The sequence below is a fragment of the Trichechus manatus genome, unplaced genomic scaffold (assembly GCF_000243295.1).
Source record: "Trichechus manatus latirostris isolate Lorelei unplaced genomic scaffold, TriManLat1.0 scaffold00200, whole genome shotgun sequence".
NCBI classification, from domain to species: domain Eukaryota; kingdom Metazoa; phylum Chordata; class Mammalia; order Sirenia; family Trichechidae; genus Trichechus; species Trichechus manatus.
Window position 1 is genome coordinate 1,228,822 of NW_004444136.1, and position 21,235 is coordinate 1,250,056.

General features: G+C 45.9%; 1 protein-coding gene across 1 annotated transcript in view; it reads right to left on the minus strand.

The window, feature by feature from the left end:
* CHAT (choline O-acetyltransferase) overlaps positions 1–21,235 on the minus strand; it is a 64,543-nt gene that overhangs the window by 16,056 nt on the left and 27,252 nt on the right. Inside the window, exons 7-9 of the mRNA XM_004387967.1 lie at positions 6,237–6,406; positions 3,619–3,719; positions 2,511–2,639 (exon numbers count right to left, since the gene is read on the minus strand). Of these exons, the coding sequence (XP_004388024.1) occupies positions 2,511–2,639; positions 3,619–3,719; positions 6,237–6,406 (400 nt within the window). The remainder of the gene's footprint in view (positions 1–2,510; positions 2,640–3,618; positions 3,720–6,236; positions 6,407–21,235) is intronic.

Here is a 21,235-nt window from a genome sequence, read left to right on the forward strand (position 1 = left end):
GGGGCGGGCAGGGGCACAGGTGGGCTTGGCTGCAGCAGTGAAGCAGGGAGGGGCGTGGGAGAATGAGAGACATTTGTATGGGCCCTGCCCACAAACAAAATTCTAGAAGCCTGCTGCCCACACAAGTGGCTTGAAAGAGGCCATTCATTGGGTGTGTTTGAGAAAGTGTGTCCAGCATCCCCAAGGATCCTTTTGGCAACCAGCTGTTCTGCTGGAACATGGCAAATTCCCTTTGTCCAGGGAGAAGCCTACAGACTCCTTCTGCCATTCTGCTGTGGAGGTGAGAGGCCTAGGGAGGATAGGTGGCCACGGTCACCACGGGTGGGTTGCCTGTGGCTTTGCCAGCAACCGAAAACCCACTTTACCCAGAAGCTGCTGCCCTTGCCTGATCTGGTCCTACCTGCCTCGAGGTCCTCACCGCCTACCTGGCCCTCCTTACTTCTGCTCTCAGCCACTTTGGGTTGCCCGCCTCTAGGCCCTTGTCAGGCAGTTCTTCCGATGCGAGCATTCTTCCTCCTATCTGAGGTTGGATTCTTACTTCGAAGTCTAGTTCAAGTAGCCTCTCCCTCCATGATCATCCTCAGATCATTGCCAGAGTAAAGGAAAACTCCCTGCGTCTGCCCTGAGACTTTCTGGAACTCTGGTTTACTCCTCTCCAGCCCCCCCACCCCCGACTGACCTCTTGACCTTCATAATGACACTCGAGCCACGACCAGCAGGGTGAGTCCATAGCGTGGGGTGGGGGTTGGGGGGCAGCCCCAGCCCCCTCACCCTCCCTGCTGCCCCTCCTCGAATTGATCCTCAATAACGGTTTGCACCACCCTGTGCTCGTGCTCGGCTGCTAACCGAAAGGTTGGAGGTTTAAATCCACCCAGAGGCTCCACGAAGAAAAGGCTTGCTGATCTATTATCAAAAAATCAGCCACCGAAAGCCCTGTGGAGCACAGTTCTACTCTGACACACGCGAGGTCGCCATGAGTCGGAATTGACCCTCCCCACAGCCCCTGTGCACTCAGACCTACTCACGCTTCCACGGGTGGCTCAAGCCCCCCAGGGTCCTCCTGCTCCCCACCCACAGGCCTCTCCTGGTTCCCCTGTTCTCTGAGAAGAGAAGCCGAGAGCTTTGGGAGCACATGAGGCCTGCTCGAATCCCTGCAAGTGAGCAGGCTCGCCCTCAGCCCAAGACTCGCTGACCCACCAATCCACTCACCTGGAGGCTGACTTGTCCTCAGAACGACTCTGTCAGGGTTGAGAGATCAACCCGTTTTACAGATGCCCCACAGACGCCTGCTACCCCTCCACAGCCATTCGCAGGGGGGTTGTGCACCCCAACTCTCTGCTCCCGTGCGGGGCCCCACTCCATCCTGCCCTCCAGAGCCATGATCACTGGCTTCCAGAACCCCAAGTCCTCCAGGGCTCCTCACTGCCAGGCCCCATAAGGTTGGGGCAGTGACGCTCTTCATGGTCTGGCCCCATTTTCTCTTGTGCCCCATCTCAGGCCATTCTCCTGCTTGCTGGTCTCCAAACCAGCCTGGATTGTCTATAAACCTGCAGGACTGAGCAAGCTGCCTTCTGCCTCTTCCCCATTCCCCTGCACCACACACTCCCACACGTTCTTCAGGCCCAGCTCCCCTGCGGAGCCTCCTCACTCTGCTGTCTGGGTTCAGCTCTCGCCTCCTCTGTGGGTTGTTCAGGTCTTTGGTTTGGCTCTAAGGCACTTAGCTTATGGTAGCCTGTGTGTTTTAGCCTGGAGGTCTCCGTCCTCCCCTAACGAGTAAGTTCCTTGAGGGCAGGCCCCTTGGTGTATTCATTTCTGTGCTGCCAGAGCCTTACCACAGAGCCTGGCACTCACTAGAGCCCCACACATTTGACGAAAGAGTGAATCGATGAACGAATTAATAATGAACGAATGAAGCTATTTGCCCCCAGGTCACAGTGCTAAGTTACGGAATGAAGGAATGAACCATTAGGGACCAGATCTGCTTGCCAGCCTCTGCCTCCCTCCACATCTTGCCACTGTCCCCAGCACCAGCTCAATGGCAGGAACACGGTAACCCCCAGATGGCCCATACCATCCCCAGCCCTCCCATCTGGTCCCGTTAGGGCCTGAACTGCCTGCCTCTCCTCGGGCAAAAAGGCCCCCTTGACAAGTTGCAGTGTAAAGTCAAGCAAATTGAAATCGCCTGGATTCAAATAACCCATTCAAACCAATTGTTTACTACTCCCCCGAAAGCAGGATATTTCCTGGACTTGACTCTGCTCAGGCAGGTGAAGCCTGTGGAAGAAAATAGCTGCCCGTTTGCATTTTATGGAAATGATGGATGCCTCAGCAAGGTTACTTCCCCGGGAGTTATACCTCCCCTGCAGTTGGACTATATTTATGTCATGGGGGCAGTGAGAGCGGCAGAGTGGAGCTGGGCTCTTTGGAAACTCTGAGGTGCCTCAGCAGCTGCTGGGGGGCACAGGGACCGCCAGAGGAGCACCCCCGAGGAGACTGAGGCTTCTCCTTACCGTTGAAGCTTTTCTGCAGAGGAGGCTAGGTGGCCTTGAATTTCCGGGGAGCATTTCCACCGGAGCCTCCTGGGGGCCGGGAGCTCGCTGACAGAGTCGGCTCGGACCAGCTTCTGGGTGCTTTTCTTCCTGCAGGCACAGAGGGGACACCCTGGGGCCCTGCAAGCTGAGAGGCGGTGGTCTCTGCCATCACTGTAACTGTCGGTGTATGTAACCATGGAGTTGCACTGGGTGTGAGCTGCCCCAAGCCGTTACACACAAGAAACGTGCTCAGAGAGGCCGCCGGAATGAGCGAGCAGCAGAGCCCCGTCTGAATCTAGGGCCTGTTCTGTCTTTCTCTTTCTTCCTCCTAGCCCATGTTATACCATTAGCACTTAAACAATCCGTAGAGAAGTATTTAAGAAGCAAACGGTGTTGTTCTGTCTACAAGGGTTGTTTTCCCCCTGCCAATGGCTGAGATCTTTTGCAAGTAGATGGCCAGGCCTTTCTTCTGAAGAGCCTCTGGGTGGATTTCAGCCACCAACCTTTTAGTTAGCAGTCGAGTGCTTATCTGTTTGTGCCACCCAGGGACTCCTGGCTTGAGTTTCAGTGATCCTGAAGAGTGGAGGAGATTTAGAACTTGGAGGCAGGGAGGGTATTCTAGGAGATAATGAGCAACATGGTGACTGCAGGAAGAAACGGGGTGTCTAAGGGACAGGGAAGCCCTCACAGTCCGGCTAGCTCTGAAGCTAGAAGGAGACCCAGCCTGAGGAGGGCAAAGGGGGCCCAACTCAGAGACCTCACCTCTGTGCTGGGTCATCAGCTGCCAGGGCCCTGGCCCAGGACAAGCAATAGGTATTGAAGGGGGCATTCCTGGACTAAAGCAGACATTCCTTTTTGCTGAAATTCTTTGCCAAGCCTCTGCCTAAGTGCCCAAATCTGCGGCCCAGTTGGCCCCTGCTCGCCCTGACTGACAGAGCACATGGTGTCACATTAAGCTGGTTTTCAAATTCACCTTTTGCTAGGAGATTTTCTAGACTAACGCAGCCCCCCAGTGGCCACCTGAATCCCTGGCCCAGCAGGGCTCTGCCCGTGGCTGCTCCAGAAGGGCCCTGCCCTCCAGACTTACATGTGCTTGAGCAGGTGCTCCGTGCACTGCACCAGGATGATGCCGTCAAAAGGCGAGTGCTCACACACCACGCCACAGACCCCGTCCCTGCCCACCACGAACTGCAGAGAGAAAGAGGGCAGTGACAGGACAGCTGGGTGGTCAGCATTCCAAACCAGCCCCTTGGCTCCGGACCAGGTCTGCTCCCAGGACACCAAAAAAATCATCTCCTGAAAAGAAGGCTGTGTACAATCACTGCAGCCTGAGACTACGGGAGTCTCAAAGCAGCTCTAAACTGTGCAACCTCCTTCCAATCAATGTTCTGGGTAGCGAAGGTGAAGCCCAACATTCCCCAATGGAAACGGTCTAGTGACTCTTGATGAGCTCAAGCCGAATCTACACACACCGCTCTCAGGTTGTGGACAAGCTCCTCAGGCTTCCTGTAGCCCTATTTCCCCTCCATGGGGCCACTGCAGCCACACTTTTGGCTTTCCTCGTGTGAGTATTCGTTTGATGGACCCTGTTGGTTTTGGCCACTGTTGATCATATTCCCAGAATCTACACAACTGTCCACCCCATAGTAGGTGCACCACAGCTTTGTTTAACAAATGAATGAAAGAGAACTACTCAATTTGGATGGCATGCAGATTCCTGGGAAGAAACAAAATACCCCTCAGCGTGGGTAAAGGAAAGGTGTACTAAGGACACTCCTTAACTTGATGCCTGTGCCTGGGACCAGGATTCTAGTTCTGCCGCTGCCTCCTGACAGCTGTGTGACCTTCAAGATGCTTCAACTCTCTAGACTTCTGTTTGCTCTCCTTTAAAATGGGTCTACTAATGCCCAGCTCACAGGACTGATATGAGGAGATAATGTATATGAAGGATGTATATGAACTGTCAAGGTTAGTTATGACTTTCTATGACCTCTTTACAAAGCCTGTGTTGAGCTGACTTGGAAAAGAAACATACACAGTGCACAGAAGTACTGGCAGAAAATAATAAGGACAAGTTTTGGTTCTTAAAGTGTAACCCAAATAAAGCTGGGCTGCCTTGTGGCCCATCTCAGCACAGCATCACACTCAAGAGATCCTTCCAGTATCCATAAACAAACAAATGAGCCTGGAAATCTTTCCTGAAATCTCCCCCAAGGCACAGAGGGCCAATCACAATACACAGCACACACCCTGACCTGCCTTTCTCCACAGCTTTTCCCCAGTTTCCCGCAGAGGGTGGCAGTTGTCCAAATCTTCAGTCCCATTCTTCAAACGGGCAAACACGTAAACCTCCCACAAACTTTCTCTTAAAACTCATCCCTTGCAGGTGCTTCTCTCTGTCCCCTGCTTCTCCTGTACTAAGACTAGCTCTCGATCCTTTCAAACTCAGGTCCATACAGCCTCTTTAGCTTCTCAACTCGCCTGTTAATCTATGCAGCCTAGGAAAAGATGCAGGAGGTAGGCACCTGTGAGCAGTACCAAGAGGTCCCTCGCCCAGGTGTGCTTGGGGGGCTGTGTCCACCCTCTTGTTACTACTTTCTGTCCCTGTCACTAAAAGAAAGGAGGAGGTGGAAATGGTGCCTTTAACTGCGACCAAGGTTTACTCTGTTCCAGGTCCTGAGCATCCATTATTTTATTTCATTTCCACAGCTGCTCCATGAAAGATTACAAGCCATTAGCACCAGACGGAGGCTAAAACAGCCAGCCCAGCAGCAAGAGAACTCATTAGAAATAACAGAATCAATATGTAAATGAATAAAGAGGATCTCCTGCAGAATGGAAGGGACAGAGAAGGAGAAAAAATGAGATGTTGCCTAGAAATGCTCATAAGTGTGAGCTGTTAACCCAAAGTATTGAGATCGTTTGCCCATTAATCTGGTCATCATGAAAGTGTGGTGGCTTTACAAATGAATGAGATTAGATTCAGAACTCGCAAGTTGGGGGGAAAGGTGGAGGAACAGGGAGGAAGGCCCGACTTCACCTTCATCTCCATCTGCACGGTTATTTCTCTCTAGACCAAACAGATGTGTGAGGCAGCTTGTTTCTAGTCTGATGTCATGGGAATGAAAAAAACAGAAATGGTTTTATTTTGTGTTATGGCTTTTCTTCCATGGAGATGCTGGGCTGCTCCTTCCTCACAGGGGCTGAGGGAGGTGTGCTGAAATGGCCAGGCCAGGGTGGTGGACGTGCAAAAAAGCCAACATCTCTGTGCATCAAACGTGATTTTTGCTGAATGTGTTGGGGGCTCGTTGCGGAGGGGCTGCTGGGCTTGATGACCCCTGACATGACCCCCATTGCGGTGTGTCGGGCATGGGCCCCAGGTCTGACTACAGGCTGCAAGGAGTTTAGGGTAGTTTGAGTTTAGCTTAGCCCCTTGCGCCCAGAGAATCCTGGCCAGTGAGGACGCTGACTTAGTAGAGCATCTCTGTACCTTTAGCTCCCTAGCCCTGGCAGTCCAGCATCCTGGGTGGCCGAGGACAGCGAGGGCCCCGGCAGTCCAGCACCCTGGGTGGCCGAGGCCAGCGAGAGCCCTGGCAGTCCAGCATCCTGGGTAGCCGAGGCCAGCAAGAGCCCCCGCCAGACACGACACTGTTGTTGGGACTGGCTGTGTCGTCCACTGGGAGGCCATGCTCATGCAGCACTTACCTGCAGGGACTTGTCGTACCAGCGATTCGCCCCATTCTTGCTGCAGCCTCCGCCATGGAGGAGCTGAAGGGCCATGTTGCGGTCGCTGAGCTCCACACCCCCTGGGGTGTCCAGGCACACCAGGCAGATGCAGCGCTCAATCATGTCCAGTGAGTCTCGGTTGGTGGAGTCTGGGGGGAAGGACAGGCAGGAGCTGAGCACCTGCCCTGCCTTGGGCCTGGGGTCTCCTTCCGGAGCCCCACATGCTCCAGGGCCAATGCTCCCCATCTTCCCTGCACACGCATATCCACCTCTAGAGCCAGGCCTGACCCCCAGCCCCAGTGCGTGGGTGCTGAGTGTGCCCACTGTCCTGAGCCTCTCCCTGGCCACAATGGCTCAGCTCACCCTCGGTGTCCCTGCAGGAGCCCCCCAGATTGTGGGGTCATGGTTCCTGCCTGTCAGGACCACGTAGACTCATGCAGGGGTAGCTACAAAGGCCTTCTCCATGGTCGCTTGGACCTCTAGGTAACCCCCCTCCGTGGATGGGGCTCAAATTCCCCATTCAGCACCACCCGCATCTTGGCATCTCTGGTTCAGAGACAGTTTTATTTGTCCTGAATGATGGTTTTCAAACATTCAAATCAGCTGTCAGAATCTAAAAATCAGGCAATTTCACATGAAATTCTGAAGTTAGGGTGTTGCCCTCCCACAGCGGTTCAGCTGTTGCCTCAGTGACAGGGGCGGGGCAGGAAGGGCCAGGCTGCAGTGTCAGCTTGTTGGGGGTGCTTCATGCGCGTGGAGCTCGCTGGACAAATACTCACTGAGCTGCGCAGAAGACACGTTGCCAACGGGACCCTAAGCCTGGCCTGCATCTGACACTAAACCCCAAACAATGCCCAGACCCCCAGTCCTGCTCCTACAGGAAGGGGCTTCGAAAGCTCTGTGGCCCCCAGAAGGTAAGCCCCCAATGCCCACCTTGGTGTGGCAGTTGAGGAATATGGACAAGGATGTTCAGTCCTCCCTGGGGGACACTGGACATGCAGGTTCCTCCCGGAGAGTAGACCTGGGGACGGCCAGGTGGGCTGCCCCAGGGAACCTGCTCCACTCCGCACGGGAGGCTTGGAAGCCTGCCCAGTGGGACTGATCACGGCCGTGGCTGGTAACTGCTGGGTGTTTCCTGGTGTCCCTTCTCTCACACAGGAGTCTTTATTGTGGCGTGCTCTTTCTCTGCTATCAGATGCTGGCGTGTGGGACAGAATCACAAGGTCACAAATCACAAAGAGTCCCATCAGGGCCTGATGGTGAGGATTGCACTTTGCCCAGAGACTCTGACCTCTGGGCTGGATGCTGTACCAGGAGGAGGCACAAGATTGCCCCCAGGGTCAGGGATGGGAGTGCTGTATGCATGCGAAGATGGGGTGCATAGATATTTGAAGGCAAAGAAGCATTATGTGGCAGAGACTGCTAGTTGCATACCCCATATCCATTCTCCCCATAGTCATAGAACCCTTGGTTTTTATCTTGGCACATGGACAACCAGAACTAAAGCTACATTTCCCAGCTTCCTTTACAGCAAGCAGTAACCATGTGTCTAAATCCCGCCAAGAAGACCTAGAAACACCATATTATAGCTCCAAGGAACCCCCTTAAAGATAGACAGCATTTGCTCTTTGCCCATCTTCCCACCTTCCTCTGTCCTGCTGCCTGGAATACAGGGTGATAACCAGTGCTCTAGCCTCCATTCTGGATCATGAGGAGGAGGGCCACACCCTAGAGATGGTAAAGCAGTGAGATGAAGAACCCCAGATTGCTAATGACCTCTTGAGCCACCATGTATCAGCTGCCAGCAGTTCACCTCTGGTCCACATGAGAGAGATAGAAACCTCTGTTTTCTTTAAATCACCATTATTTTGAGTTTTCTGCCATATGTGCCTAAACTAATCCTAACTTTTACCATGTGGTAATATTGGGCTCATACTCCTACACTGAGAACACCCTGGGGCTGGTCATTCTCTTTGTCAGAGAGAAACCTCCGGGGGCTGTGGGCTCTCCCCAGATGGCAGTCGTGTCCTTCCCTGCCCTCTCTGGTTTCCAGCTGGGCCCGAGTACGGCCTCCTCCTATTTCCCACGCCAGCTTTGTGCCCTCGGATTCTGGGCCCAGGCCCACAGCCCTCTGTGCAAGCTTTGTGCACCACGGTTTGAGATTGCAGCTTGCCAGGGTATGCCCTGCGTGACCCCACACCTCTCTCAGCTCCTGCCCTTTCCCTGTGACTGCTGAGTTGGAACTCCTCCTTCTAGAGCCCCCTGCCCGGGAGGCGTCACTCCTAGATGATGAGCCTCAAGACCATCATCTCTCTGAGTCTTTGAAAATCCATCTTCCTGAGGTCCAGGGACGCGTCAGAGCAAGTCAGGTGTCCACACCCTCATGCTCAGGGTCTTCACTCAATCACGGACACTCCCTTTTGTCTCTGTTCACCAGCCAGGTTCTTCCCACAGCTCTGAGCACAGCCCAGCAGTGGCCCCATTCACACCGGAACTGCCTCTGCTGCCCTTCTCTGCATCCAGCTAGTGAGGCCCTGCCTGCTCCTCCCAGCCCCTGGCCTCGCCCCTGTCTCCCTGAGCTGCTCCCTCCCCTGCAGTCAGTCTTCAGAGGGTAGACCTACCCTTACCCTGCCTGTTGTAATCCCTAAGGCCCACCTGGGGGTCTCCTCAACGCATGCAGAGCACACAGCCGCTAAGACACCCATGAGCCCTGCTCTGCACGGATGATTTCTCCAGGTTCATGGTACGTGTCTACAGAGGTCCTTGAGTGAAAGCAGTCTCCAAGTTCACTGCTCATCCCCTTTCTCCGGGTACTTGCAAATCCCAAGGGAAGGAGATGTCAGGGTCCCCCCACAGGCCTTCATGTGTCTACTCTGGGGATGGGGGTGGCTAGCAAGTCAGTTCCCCCTTCCTCTCTAGGGTGAGGGTTCAGGGAGCACTGGAGTTGCAGGACACATTTGGTACCTGGGGAGTGAAGGGGCCCTGCAACTTTCCTCTGGGCCTCTTGGACTTTGATGCCCTAGTCCATGCAATGAAGTCAGTTCAATAAGCCCAGGCTTGGTGTCTGCCTTTGCCAAGGTCTCCTTAGAAACAGCTATCTGCCCAGACCAGGAGGGCGTGGGCCACAGAAGGCAGACTGCAGCTCCCTGGGAAGCCCATAGCAAGCCTGTCCAGCCAGGAGGCAGGTGAGTGGAGGCTGGGGAACAGTGGGAGGCTGGCAGCCAGAAAGGACAGCTCCCCTCGGCGGCAATGCCCTGAGCCTCCAGGCAGAAGAGAGGGATTCCTGAGCTGGGGCCAAGGTCTCTTTCCCACTGGAAGACATGCAGGCTCCGCAGGGCTCAGAAGCTCAGGGCCAACCGACAGGAACCAGGCCCTGGCTCATTAGACAGAGTGAAATGGGAGCGGGACAGCAGCGCCGGGGAGCCAGGTGGCCTTGCAAATGAACTCCCTGCATACAAGTAGCTGATCGGTCAAATGCTGACAAGTTTATCGTGTAAGGCAGAAAATGAACTACACCCGAACTCACGCACCATGACTCTGGCCCAAATGTAATGGAAACACCGGGCGGTGGGTGGAGGCACACCGCGGAAGCCATTTGTCTTGTGACCTCCTCATCGAGCACATTGAAGCTGGCTTAATGTGGCAAATCAATCTTCCTCAAGGAACCCCCACTTAATAGTGAGAAATGGGAGCTGGGTAATAGGAAGAGCTTGCTTTGCCACCCACATCCGCCAGAGTAGACAGCTTTGGCAGTGCAGAAATTCCAGAGGCCATGAGACCTTCGAGGGCCCCGATGTTTCTGTCGGAGGCTGAAAACATTCAGACTATCACTCTGGTGAGCAAAGATGAAATGAACACTTAGCGCCTCTGCCACTGAAGAGCTGGAGATCTCACAGGTGCTTCCACCAGCCTGTACCTGTGTATGCGCACACACGGACACACCCCGACTGTGTCCACCTAGACAGACAGTCCTCTCTGGTCTAATTCCTGGGAAGCTGGCACAAGTCTTTAATGCCTCAGGTTTCCACTGTCCTGCTCGTCCTCCTCACGTGGACCCTGGAGATGGTGGCACTGGGTTCCTTCTGGGTGCTTAGAGTTTCTAAACCTTTGTCAATCCCATCTGAGCATCTTCCTTCCCCAAATGAAAGGGGTTTCTCTCCATTTGCGAGGGAAACCTGCCACCACACATCCCATATTCTTCCCTACTCTACGGCCTATAAAACCAAAAGCCAAATGCATTGCCATAAAGTCGATTCTGAGTCATGGCGTCCCGTGTGTTACAGACCACAACTGCTCCATAAGGTTTCGTTGGCTGTCGTCTTTACAGAAACAGATGGCCAGGCTTTTCTTTCATGGCACCACTGGGTGGGTTCAAACCACCAACCTTTAGGTTTGTAGCCAAGCACAAACCATTTGCACCACCTCAAGACCTTATGGAGCCCTGGCGGTGTAGTGGTTAAGAGCTACAGCTGCTAACCAAAAGGTCGGTAGTTCAAATCCACCAGTGGCTCGTTGGAAACCCTACAGGGCTACTCTGTACAATGGGGTCACTATGAGTTGGAATCAACTCAATGGCAATGAGTTTGTTTTTTTGAGTTTAGGGACCTTACGGCCTTTATACTCCCAGTTTCCAGAGGCTAAACCAACTGTGAGGATTCCAGCAAAAGTATTTGTGGTCCATAGAAACCTTGCTCTTGGAAATCAGAACTGATTTGGCATGAATTACAGAAGCCTCTTTTAAAGAACTCAAGAGGGAGGGTCTTCTGCTTCCTAGAAGATGAAGTAGACTTTTCCCTAATTCTCCCTCTACAAATCCTGCATCATATATAAAACAAATACAGGAAGACTCTGAAAAATGGAAAGAGGGAGGAGGACCAGTAGGGCTGTCAGGACTCAAGGAAAGACATGGTGGTGAGTTCCCTGGGGTTTCTTTTAGCCTCATATAACCCAGACTTGGAGCTGAAGAAGCCAGCAACACAGAGACACAAATGGGTGCAAACAAACAAAAAGCCCAAACAAAGAAAGCCCCAACAAAAGCATCCTCTCTCTAGCCAAAAGAACAGGAAAGGGACACCCTAGCAAGACAGAAAACTTTTAGATAAAAATCACTCTACTTCAATCAAACACCACAGATAAAACTGTGCCTCCCAACCCTGATGCCAGCAAAGGCCTACTGGGGAAGCCAGACCTGTTCCATCACCAGGCTGTAATGAGGCATCCCAACCTCTGATGTTGTCAGAGAAGGCAGCCCCCCACCCCATGGTATCAGTATAGACCATATGGAGAGCATGAACTCCCACCCCCACTCAGCAGTAACGAGGGGCTCTCCCCACTTTACCCCCAGCCCAGGGGTGTCAATAGAGGGCAAGTGAGGAACCTGGACTTCTAACCCCACCTAGCACAAAGCAGTGCTTACCCTTCCCCTCCTGGAGCAATGTCAGAAGAAGCCAGCTAAAACAGAGGGCAGTTTAAATAAGATCCAGACTCATAACTTAATACAAAAATATCCAGGATTCAATAGAAAGTCACTTGTCAGATCAAGAACCAGGAAGATTTCAATTTGAATGAAAAAGATAATCAACACTGAGATGACAGAGATGTTACAGTTATTTGACAAAGATTTTTAAAGCATTCATCATAAAAATGCTTCAAAAAAGTAAATATAAATACACCTAAATGATAAAAAGGAAAGTCTCAGCAAATAAATGAAAGCTATAAGAAGAACCAAATGGAAATTTTAGAACTGAAAAATATAATAACCAATATCTAAAGCTCAGTGCAAGGACTCAACGGCAGAACAGAGGAGACAGAGAAAAGAATCATTGACCTTTCAGATTAAACAATAAAAATTAGCCAATCTGAACAAGAGAGAGGAAATAGATTAAAGAAAAAAAAATAGACAGAGGCCCAGGGAACTGTTCATAGATCTAACAGGTGTGTCATTGCAGTCCCAGAAAGAGAGCAGAAAGAGTGAAAGAGTGGAAAAGTACTCAGAGAAATGATGGCTGAAAATTTCTCAAATTTGGAAAAAGACATAAACCTACAGATTCAAGAAGCTGAGTGAACCACAGACAGGATATATCCAATGAATTCCACACCAACGCATATCATTGTCAAACTTCTGAAAACTAAAAACAAAGAAAAAATTTTGAACGCAGCAAGACAGAAATGACACCTTATCTATAGGGGAAAAACAATTTGAATGACAGCAGAGTTCTCAACACAACCCATGGAAGGCAGAAGAAAGTGGCACAACACTTTTCAAGTGCTAAACAAACTGTCAATCCAGAATTACATATCCAGCAAAAATATACTTCAGGAATGAAGGGGAAAATCAAGACATTCTCAGATGAATGAAAAGTAAGAGGATTTGTCAACAACAGACAGACCCTAAAAGAATAGCTACAGGAAGTTTCCTAAAAGAAAAGGGAATAATAAAAATGAGAAATATTGGAACATCAGGAGTAAGAAAGAAGAATGGAAAGAGTAAAAATTTGGGTATATACAATTCATATTCATTCTCCTTTTGAGTTTTTTTCCAAATTGTTTGATGGCTGAAGCAAAATTATAACACTGCCTAACATGGTTATAAATGTATGTAGAGGAAATATTGAAAACAATTATGTTATAAATGCAATAAGCCTTCTGCACTTCACTAGAACTGGTAAATAGTTGACAATGATAGACTGTGATAAGTGATGTATATATAAGGCAATACCTAGAGAAACCATTAAAAAAACAACACAAACAGAAACACTAAAAAAAAAAAAATAGAGAGAGAAATCAAAATGGAATTCTAAAATAAGTTCAAGTAATTGATAGGAAGTAGGAAAAGAAAACGGAAAGGAAAAACAGAGAAAACAAACAAAATAAAAAAAAACATGGCAGACTTAAGCATTAACATATCAACAATTAAACTCACTTCAAATATAATGATATAGATTGGTTGCAAGTAAAAGAATGGGAAAAGATACACCATACAAACATTAGTCAAAACAAAGTAGGCGGTGGCTATATTAATGTCAGATAAAGCAGACTTCAGAGAAAAGAAAATCAACAGAGTCAGAGAGGGTCAATCCACAAGAAGATATAGCAATCCTAAATGTGTATGTACCAAACAACAGAACTGCAAGATACGTGAAGCAAAAATTGAAAGCAGAAATAGACAAATCCACAAATGTATTTGGAGACCTCAACATCCCTCTCTCAACAACTGACAGAACAACTAGACAAGAATTCAGCAAAGATCGAGAAAAATCCAACAACACAATCAATGAACAAGATCTTGTTGACATTTAGAGAACTTTCCACCCAAAAACAGCAGAATGCACATTCTTTTCAAGTGCCCATGGATCATATGCCAAGATAGACCATATCCCGGGCCATAAAACAAACCTCAAAATTTTTTAAAGAATTGAAATCATACAGAGTGTTTTCTCTGGCCACAATGGAATCAAAGTAGAAATAAAAAACATAAAAATAACAAGAAAATTTCCAAACACTTGAAAACTATCTGCTACGGATTGAACTGTGCCCCCTAAAAATGTGTGTCAACTTGGCTAGGCCATGATTCCCAGTATTGTATGGTTTTCCACCATTTTGTGATCTGATGTGATTTTCCTATGTGTTGTAAATCCTACTTCTATGATGTTAATGAGGCAGGGTTAGGGGCAGTTATGTTAATGAGGTCTATAGGATTAGGTTTTATCTTGAGTCAATCTCTTTTGGGACATAAAAGAGAGAATCCAGTAGAGAAGAGAAGGGACCTCTTGCCACGAAGAATGAAGAACCAGGAGGGGAGCTCGTCCTTTGGACCAAGGGTCCCTGCAATGAGAAGCTCCTAGACAAGGGAAAGATTGATGACAAGGACCAGAGCCAACAGGGAGAGAAAGCCTTCTCTGGGAGCTGATGCCCTGAATTTGGACTTCTATCGTCCTAAACTGTGAGAGCATAAATTTCTGTTTGTTAAAGCCATCCACTTGTGGTATTTCTGTTACAGCAGCACTAGATAACTAAGACACTAACCAACATAGTTCTAAATAATCCATGGGTCAAAAAGGAAGTCTAAAGGGAAATTAAAAAAAAAAATAAGAGATTGAACCGAATGAAAATAAAGATACAACATATCAAAATGTGTGAGACACAGCTAAAGGACTGATGAGACGGGAAGTTTATAGCATTAAAAGCTTACATCAGAAAAGAAGAAAAATCTCAATCAATAATATAAGCTCTCACCTCAAAAACATAGAAAAAGAAGAGTAAAATAAACGCAGAACGAGCAGATGGAAGAAAATAATAAAGATAAGAGCAGAAATCAATGAAATTGAAATGAAATTTTAAAAAAAAGATAATGAAAGAAAGAAAATTGGTTCCTTGGAAAGATAAATCAAATTGCTAAACAGGGGATATGACTACAGACCCTGTAGACATCAAAAGGGTAAGAAGGCGATAGTATTTATACAACATATATTTGACAAATTAAATAGACTAATTCCTAGAGATATAAAACTACCACAACTCACTGAATATGAAACCAACCAATTATTTGAATAGCCCTATAAATATTAAGGGAATTGAATTTTTAACCTTAAAACCCCCCAAAAAGAAATCTTAGGCCCTGATGGTTTCACTGGAGAATGCTACCAAACATTTAAGGAAGAATTAACATCAATTCTACACAATCTCTCCAGAAAATAGAAGAGGAAGGAATACTTTCCAATTTACTTCATGAACTAAATATTACACTGATACCAAAACCAGACAAAGACAGTACAAACAAAACTATAGACCAATATCCCTCGTCAACATAGATTCAAAAAAAACATGACAATGTATTATTAGCATGTAGAATTCAGCAATATATAAAAGAAATTATACACCATAAGTGAGGCTTATTCCAGGGTTGCAAGTCTGGTTCAATATTTGAAAATCAATCAATGTAATCCACCATATTAACAGACTAAAGAAAAAAAATTACATGATCATATCATTTAATGCAGTAAAAGCATTTGACAAAATTCAACATCCATTCATGACAAAATCTCTCAGAAAACTTAGAATAGAGGGGAACTTCCTCACATTGGTAAAGAGCGTCTATAAAAACCATACTAACACCATATTTTGTGGTGAAAGATTGAATTCACTCTCCCCTAAGACCAGGAATAACGCAAGGATGTCCATTCTTACTCAACATATTACTAGAAGTTCTGGCCAGTGGAATAAGATAAGAAAAGGGGACAAAACGCATATAGGTCAGAAAGAAAAACATAAAACTGTCCCTATTTTCACCTGACGTGATGATTTATGTAGAAAATCCTAAGTAATCTGCAAAAAAGTAAAAAATAAAAAGGTAAAGTGCTTGACTGTTGACTGAAAGTTTGGCCGTTTGAACTCACCTGGTGGCTCCGTAGGAGAAAAGGCCAGGCAATCTGTTCCAGTAAAGATTACAGCCTAGGAAACCCTATAGGGCAGTTGTACTCTGTCATACAGGGTTGCTATGAGTCAGAACCGACTCAATGGCACACAACAACAATCACAACAACAGAACTGATAAGTGAGTTCAGCAAGGTTGCAGGACACAAGATCAACATACAGAAAGCAATTGTACTTCTGCACGCTAGCAACAAATACATAAACATGTGGACACCAAAATTAAAAATACAATACCATTTACAATCATGCAAAAAAAATGAAATACTTCACTGTAAATCTAACAAAACATACAGAACTTGTATGCTGGAAACTACGGAACACTAATGAAAGAAATCAAAGAATATCTAAACAGTTGGAGAGATATACTGTGTCCATGCACTTGAAGACTCAACATAATAAAGATGTCACTTCCCCCCAACTGATATACACATTTAACAAAGCTCCCACCAAAATTCCAGCAAGACTTTTTGTAGATATAGACAAGATTATTTTAAAATTTATAAGAAAGGGCGAAGGAACTAGAATAACTAAAAACACTTTTGAAAAAGAAGAGTAAAGTTGTTGCTGTTGTAGTGAGGTGCATATCAAGTCGGTTCTGACTCATAGTGACCCTATGAACAACAGAAAGAAACAGAGGATCTGTGCCATCCTCACAATCGTTGTTATGCTTGAGCCCATTGTTGCAGCCACTGTGTCAATCCATCTCCTTGAGGGTCTTCCTCTTTTTAGCTGACCCTGTACTTTACCAAGCATGATGTTCTTTTCCAGGGACTGATGTCTCCTGACAACATGTCCGAAGTATGTAAGACATAGTCTCACCATCCTTGCTTCTAAGGAACATTCTGGTTGTACTTCTTCCAAGACAGACCTGTTCGTTCTTTTGGCAGTCCATAGTATTTTCAATAGTCTTCGCCAACACCACAATTCAAAGGTGTCAGTTCTTCTTCAGTCTTCCTTATTAATTGCCCAGTTTTCACAAGCATATGAGGCAATTGAAAACACCATGGTTTGGGTCAGGTGCACCTTAGTCCTCAAGGTGACATCTTTGCTTTTCAACACTTTAAAGAAGTCTTTTGCAGCAGATTTGCCCAATGCAATGCATCATTTGATTTCTTGACTGCTGCTTACATGGGTGTTGATTGTGGATCCAAGTAAAATGAAATCCTTGACAACTTCAATCTTTTCTCCATTTATCATGATGAGGATTTTTGTTTTCTTTATGTTGAGGTGTAATCATACTGAAGGCTGCGGTCTTTGATTTTCATCAGTAAGTGCTTCAAGTCCTCTTCACTTTTGGCAAGCAAGGTTGTGTCATCTGCATATCACAGGTTGTTAATGCGTCTTCCTCCAATCCTGATGCCATGTTCTTCATGCAGTCCAACTTGTCAGATTATTTGCTCAGCATACAGATTGAATAGATATGGTGAAAGGCTACAACCCTGATGCACACCTTTCCTGACTTTAAACCACAAAGTATCCCCTTGTTCTGTTTGAACAACTGCCTCTTGATCTATGTACAGGTTCCACATGAGCACAATTAAGTGTTCTGGAATTCCCTTCTTCCCAATGTTATCCATAATTTGTTATGATCCACACAGTCAAATGCCTTAGTATAGTCAATAAAACACAGGTAAACATCTTTCCAGTATTCTCTGCTTTCAGCCAGGATCTATCCGACATCAGCAATATTCCAGGTTCCACGTCCTCTTCTGAATCCAGTCTCAATTTCTGGCAGTTCCCTGTTGATATACTGCTGCAGCCACTTTTGAATGATCTTCAGCAAAATTTTCCTTCTGTGTGATAATAATGATATTGTTCGATAATTTCAGCATTTGGTTGGATCATCTTTCTTGGGAATAGTCATAAATATGGCTCTCTTCCAGTTGGTTGGCCAGGTAGCTGTCTTCCAAATTTCTTGGCATAGACGAGTGAGCACTTCCAGTGCTGCATCTGTTTGTTGAAACCTCTCAATGGATATTCCGTCAATTCCTGGAGCCTTGTTTTTCGCCAATGGCCTTCAGTGCAGCTTGGGCTTCTTCCTTCAGTACTATCGGTTGCTGATCATCTGCTACCTCTTTCAATGGCCGAATGTAGACCAATTATTTTTAGTATAATGACTCTGTGTATTCCTTCCATCTTCTTTTGATGCTTTCTGTGTCGTTCAATATTTTCCCCATAAAATCCTTCAGTATTGTAACTTGAGGCTTGAATTTTTTCTTCAGTTCTTTCAGCTTGAGAAATGCTGGGTGTTCTTCCCTTTTGGTTTTCTAACTCCAGGTCTTTGCACATTTCATTATAATACTCTACTTTGTCATCTCCAGCTGCCTTCTGAAATCTTCTATTCAGTTCTTTTACTTCATCATTCCTTCCTTTTGCTTTAGCTGCTGTACGTTCAAGAGCAAGTTTCAGAGTCTCTTCTGACATCCATTTTGGTCTTTTCTTTCTTTCCTGTCTTTTTAGTGACTTTTTGCTTTCTTCATGTATAATGTCCTTGATGTCATTCCACAACCCCTCTGGTCTTTGATCAGTAGTGTTCAATAAGTCAAATCTGTTCTTGAGATGGTCTCAAAATTCAGGTGGGATATACTCAAGGTCATACTTTGGCTCTCATGGACTTGTTTTAATTTTCTTTAGTTTCAACTTGAACTTGCATGTGAGCAATTGGTGGTCTGTTCTGCAGTCAGCCCCTGGCCTTGTTCTGACTGATGATATTGAGCTTTTCCATTGTCTCTTTCCACAGATATAGTCGATTTGATTCCTGTGTACTCCATCTAGTGACATCCATACGTATAGTCACCGTTTATGTTGGTGAAAAAGGTATTTGCAATGAAGAAGTTGTTGACAGTCTTGCAAAATTCTGTCATGTGATCTCCACCATCATTTCTATCACCAAGGCTATATTTTCCAACTACTGATTCTTCTTCTTTATTTCAACTTTTGCATTCCAATCACCGGTCATTATCAATGTATCCTGATGGCATGTTCAGACTGCAGAAGCTAGTAAAAATCTTCAATTTCTTCATCTTTGACCTTAGTGGTTGATGCATAAATTTGAATAACAGTCGTATTAACTGGTCTTCCTTGTAGGAGTATGGATATTAGTCTATCACTGATAGCATTGTACTTTAGGATAGATTTTGAAATGTTCTTTTTGACGATGAATACAACACCATTCCTCTTCAAGTTCTCATTTCCGGCACAGTAGACCATATGATTGTCCAGTTCAAGACAGCCAGTACCAGTCCATTTCAGCTCCCTAATGCCTAGGATATCAATGTGTTTGCATTCCATTTCATTTTTGACAATTTCTAATTTTCCTAGATTCATGCTTCATGCATTCCACATTCCAACTATTAATGGATGTTTGCAGCTATTTCTTCTCATTTTGAGTCATGCCACATCAGCAAATGAAGATTCCAAAAGCTTGACTTCATCCACGTCATTAAGGTCAACTCTACTTTGAGGAGGCAGCTCTTCCCCAGTTGTGTTTTGAGTGCCTTCCAACCTGAAGGGCTCATCTTCCAGCACTATATCAGACAATCTTCCACTGCTATTCATAAGGTTTTCCCTGGCTAATTCTTTTCAGAAGTAGACTGCCAGGTCCTTCTTCTTAGTCTGGAAGCTCAGCTGACACCTGTCCACCATGGGGGACCCTGCTGGTATCTGAATACTGGTGGCATAGCTTCCAGCATCACAGCAACACACAAGCAACCACAGTACAACAAACTGACAGACACGTTGGAGAGTAAAGTTGTAGGAATCAGTATATGTTAATTCAAGACTTATTACATTGCTACAGTAATCAAGAATATGTGGTATTGGCAGAGGGATATACACATAGAATAATAACAGAATAGAGAACCCAAAAATAGACTCACATAAATATGACCAATTGATTTTTGACAAAGATGGAAGAGCAATTCAACAGAGAAAAGATAGCCTTTTCAAGAAATGGTGCTGGAGCAATTGGATATCCATAGACAAAAACAACACCAAACAATAACAACAACAACTTCATACCTTATACAAAAATTAACTCAAAATTGATTACCAAGTTAAATGTACAATGTAATACCATGAAACTTTTAGATACGAGAAAATCTTTTGAATCTAGGGATAGCAAAGAGTTCTTTGATTTGACACCAAAGGTATGATCCATAAAATGAAAAATTGTACACAATCAAAATTAAAAATATTACCCTATTAAGAAGGGTATTTTGGTAAAATATCAGCTACAAACAGGTAGAAAATATTTGTAAACCACATATCCATCAAAAGACTAGTATCTAAAATACATAAACAATTCTCTAAACTCAATAGTAAAAAAAGCAAACAAACAATCCAGTTAGAAAATGGGCAAAAGACATGAACAGACATTTCACTGAACAGGATATATAGACTGCAAAGTAGCATATGAAAAGATGTTCAACATTATCAGTCATTAGGGAAATGTAAATTTAAACTATAATAAGGTATCACTACATACCCATCAGAATGACTAAAATAAAAAATAGTGACAACACCAAACGCTAGTTAGGATATGAAGAAACAAGTCACTCATATGTTGCTGGTTTAGCATTGCATGCTACAGCCACTCTGGAAAATGGTTTGGCAGTTTCTTAAAAAAAAAAAAAGAAGTAAAAACTACACTTGCAACTATCATTTGACCCAGCAATGGCACTCTGGAGCACTTACACAGAGAAATGAAAACTTTAAAGTTCGCACAAAAGCCTGTGCACGGAAGTTAGTAGCAGATTTATTCACGATAGCCCCAAAATGAAAACAACCCAGATGTCCTTCAATGGGTGAATGGTTAAAGAAACTGGTATATCTATACTATGGACTACTATTCGGCAATACAAAGGAATGAACTACTGATGCAGACAACAATCTGAATGAACCTCCAGAGAATTATGTTGACTGAAAAAAGCCAATCCCAAAGGTTACACGCCATATGATTCCATTTATATATGACGTTCTCGAAATGGCAAATTATAGAACTGGAGAACAAATGAGTGTCAGGAGTTAAGGAGGGAGTGGGGATGGGAGGGAAGTAGGGGTGGATATATGAGACCCTTGTGGTGATGGAAATATTCTGTATCTTGACTGTATCAATGTCAATATTCTGGTTGTCATACTGTACAATAGTTTTACAAGATGTTACCTTTGGGGGAAACTGAGTAAAGGGTATATGGGATCTCTCTGTATTATTTTTTTTGACTGCATGTGAATCTACCAAAAACAAACAAACAAAACCTGTTGCTACTGAGTCAGTTCCAGCTCTTGGCAACTCCACGTATTACAGAATAGAACTGCTCCAAAGGATTTTCTTCGTTGTAATCTTTACAGTGACCACTAGTCTGTCAGTTTGTCGTCCTGTGGTGGCTTGCATGTTGCTATGATGCTGCAAGCTATACCACTAGTATTTCAAGTGCCAGCAGGGTCACCCATGGTGGACAGGTGTCAGCTAAGCTTCCAGACTAAGACAGACTAGGAAGAAGGACCTGGCGATCTACTTCTTAAAAAACTAGCTAGTGAAAACCTTA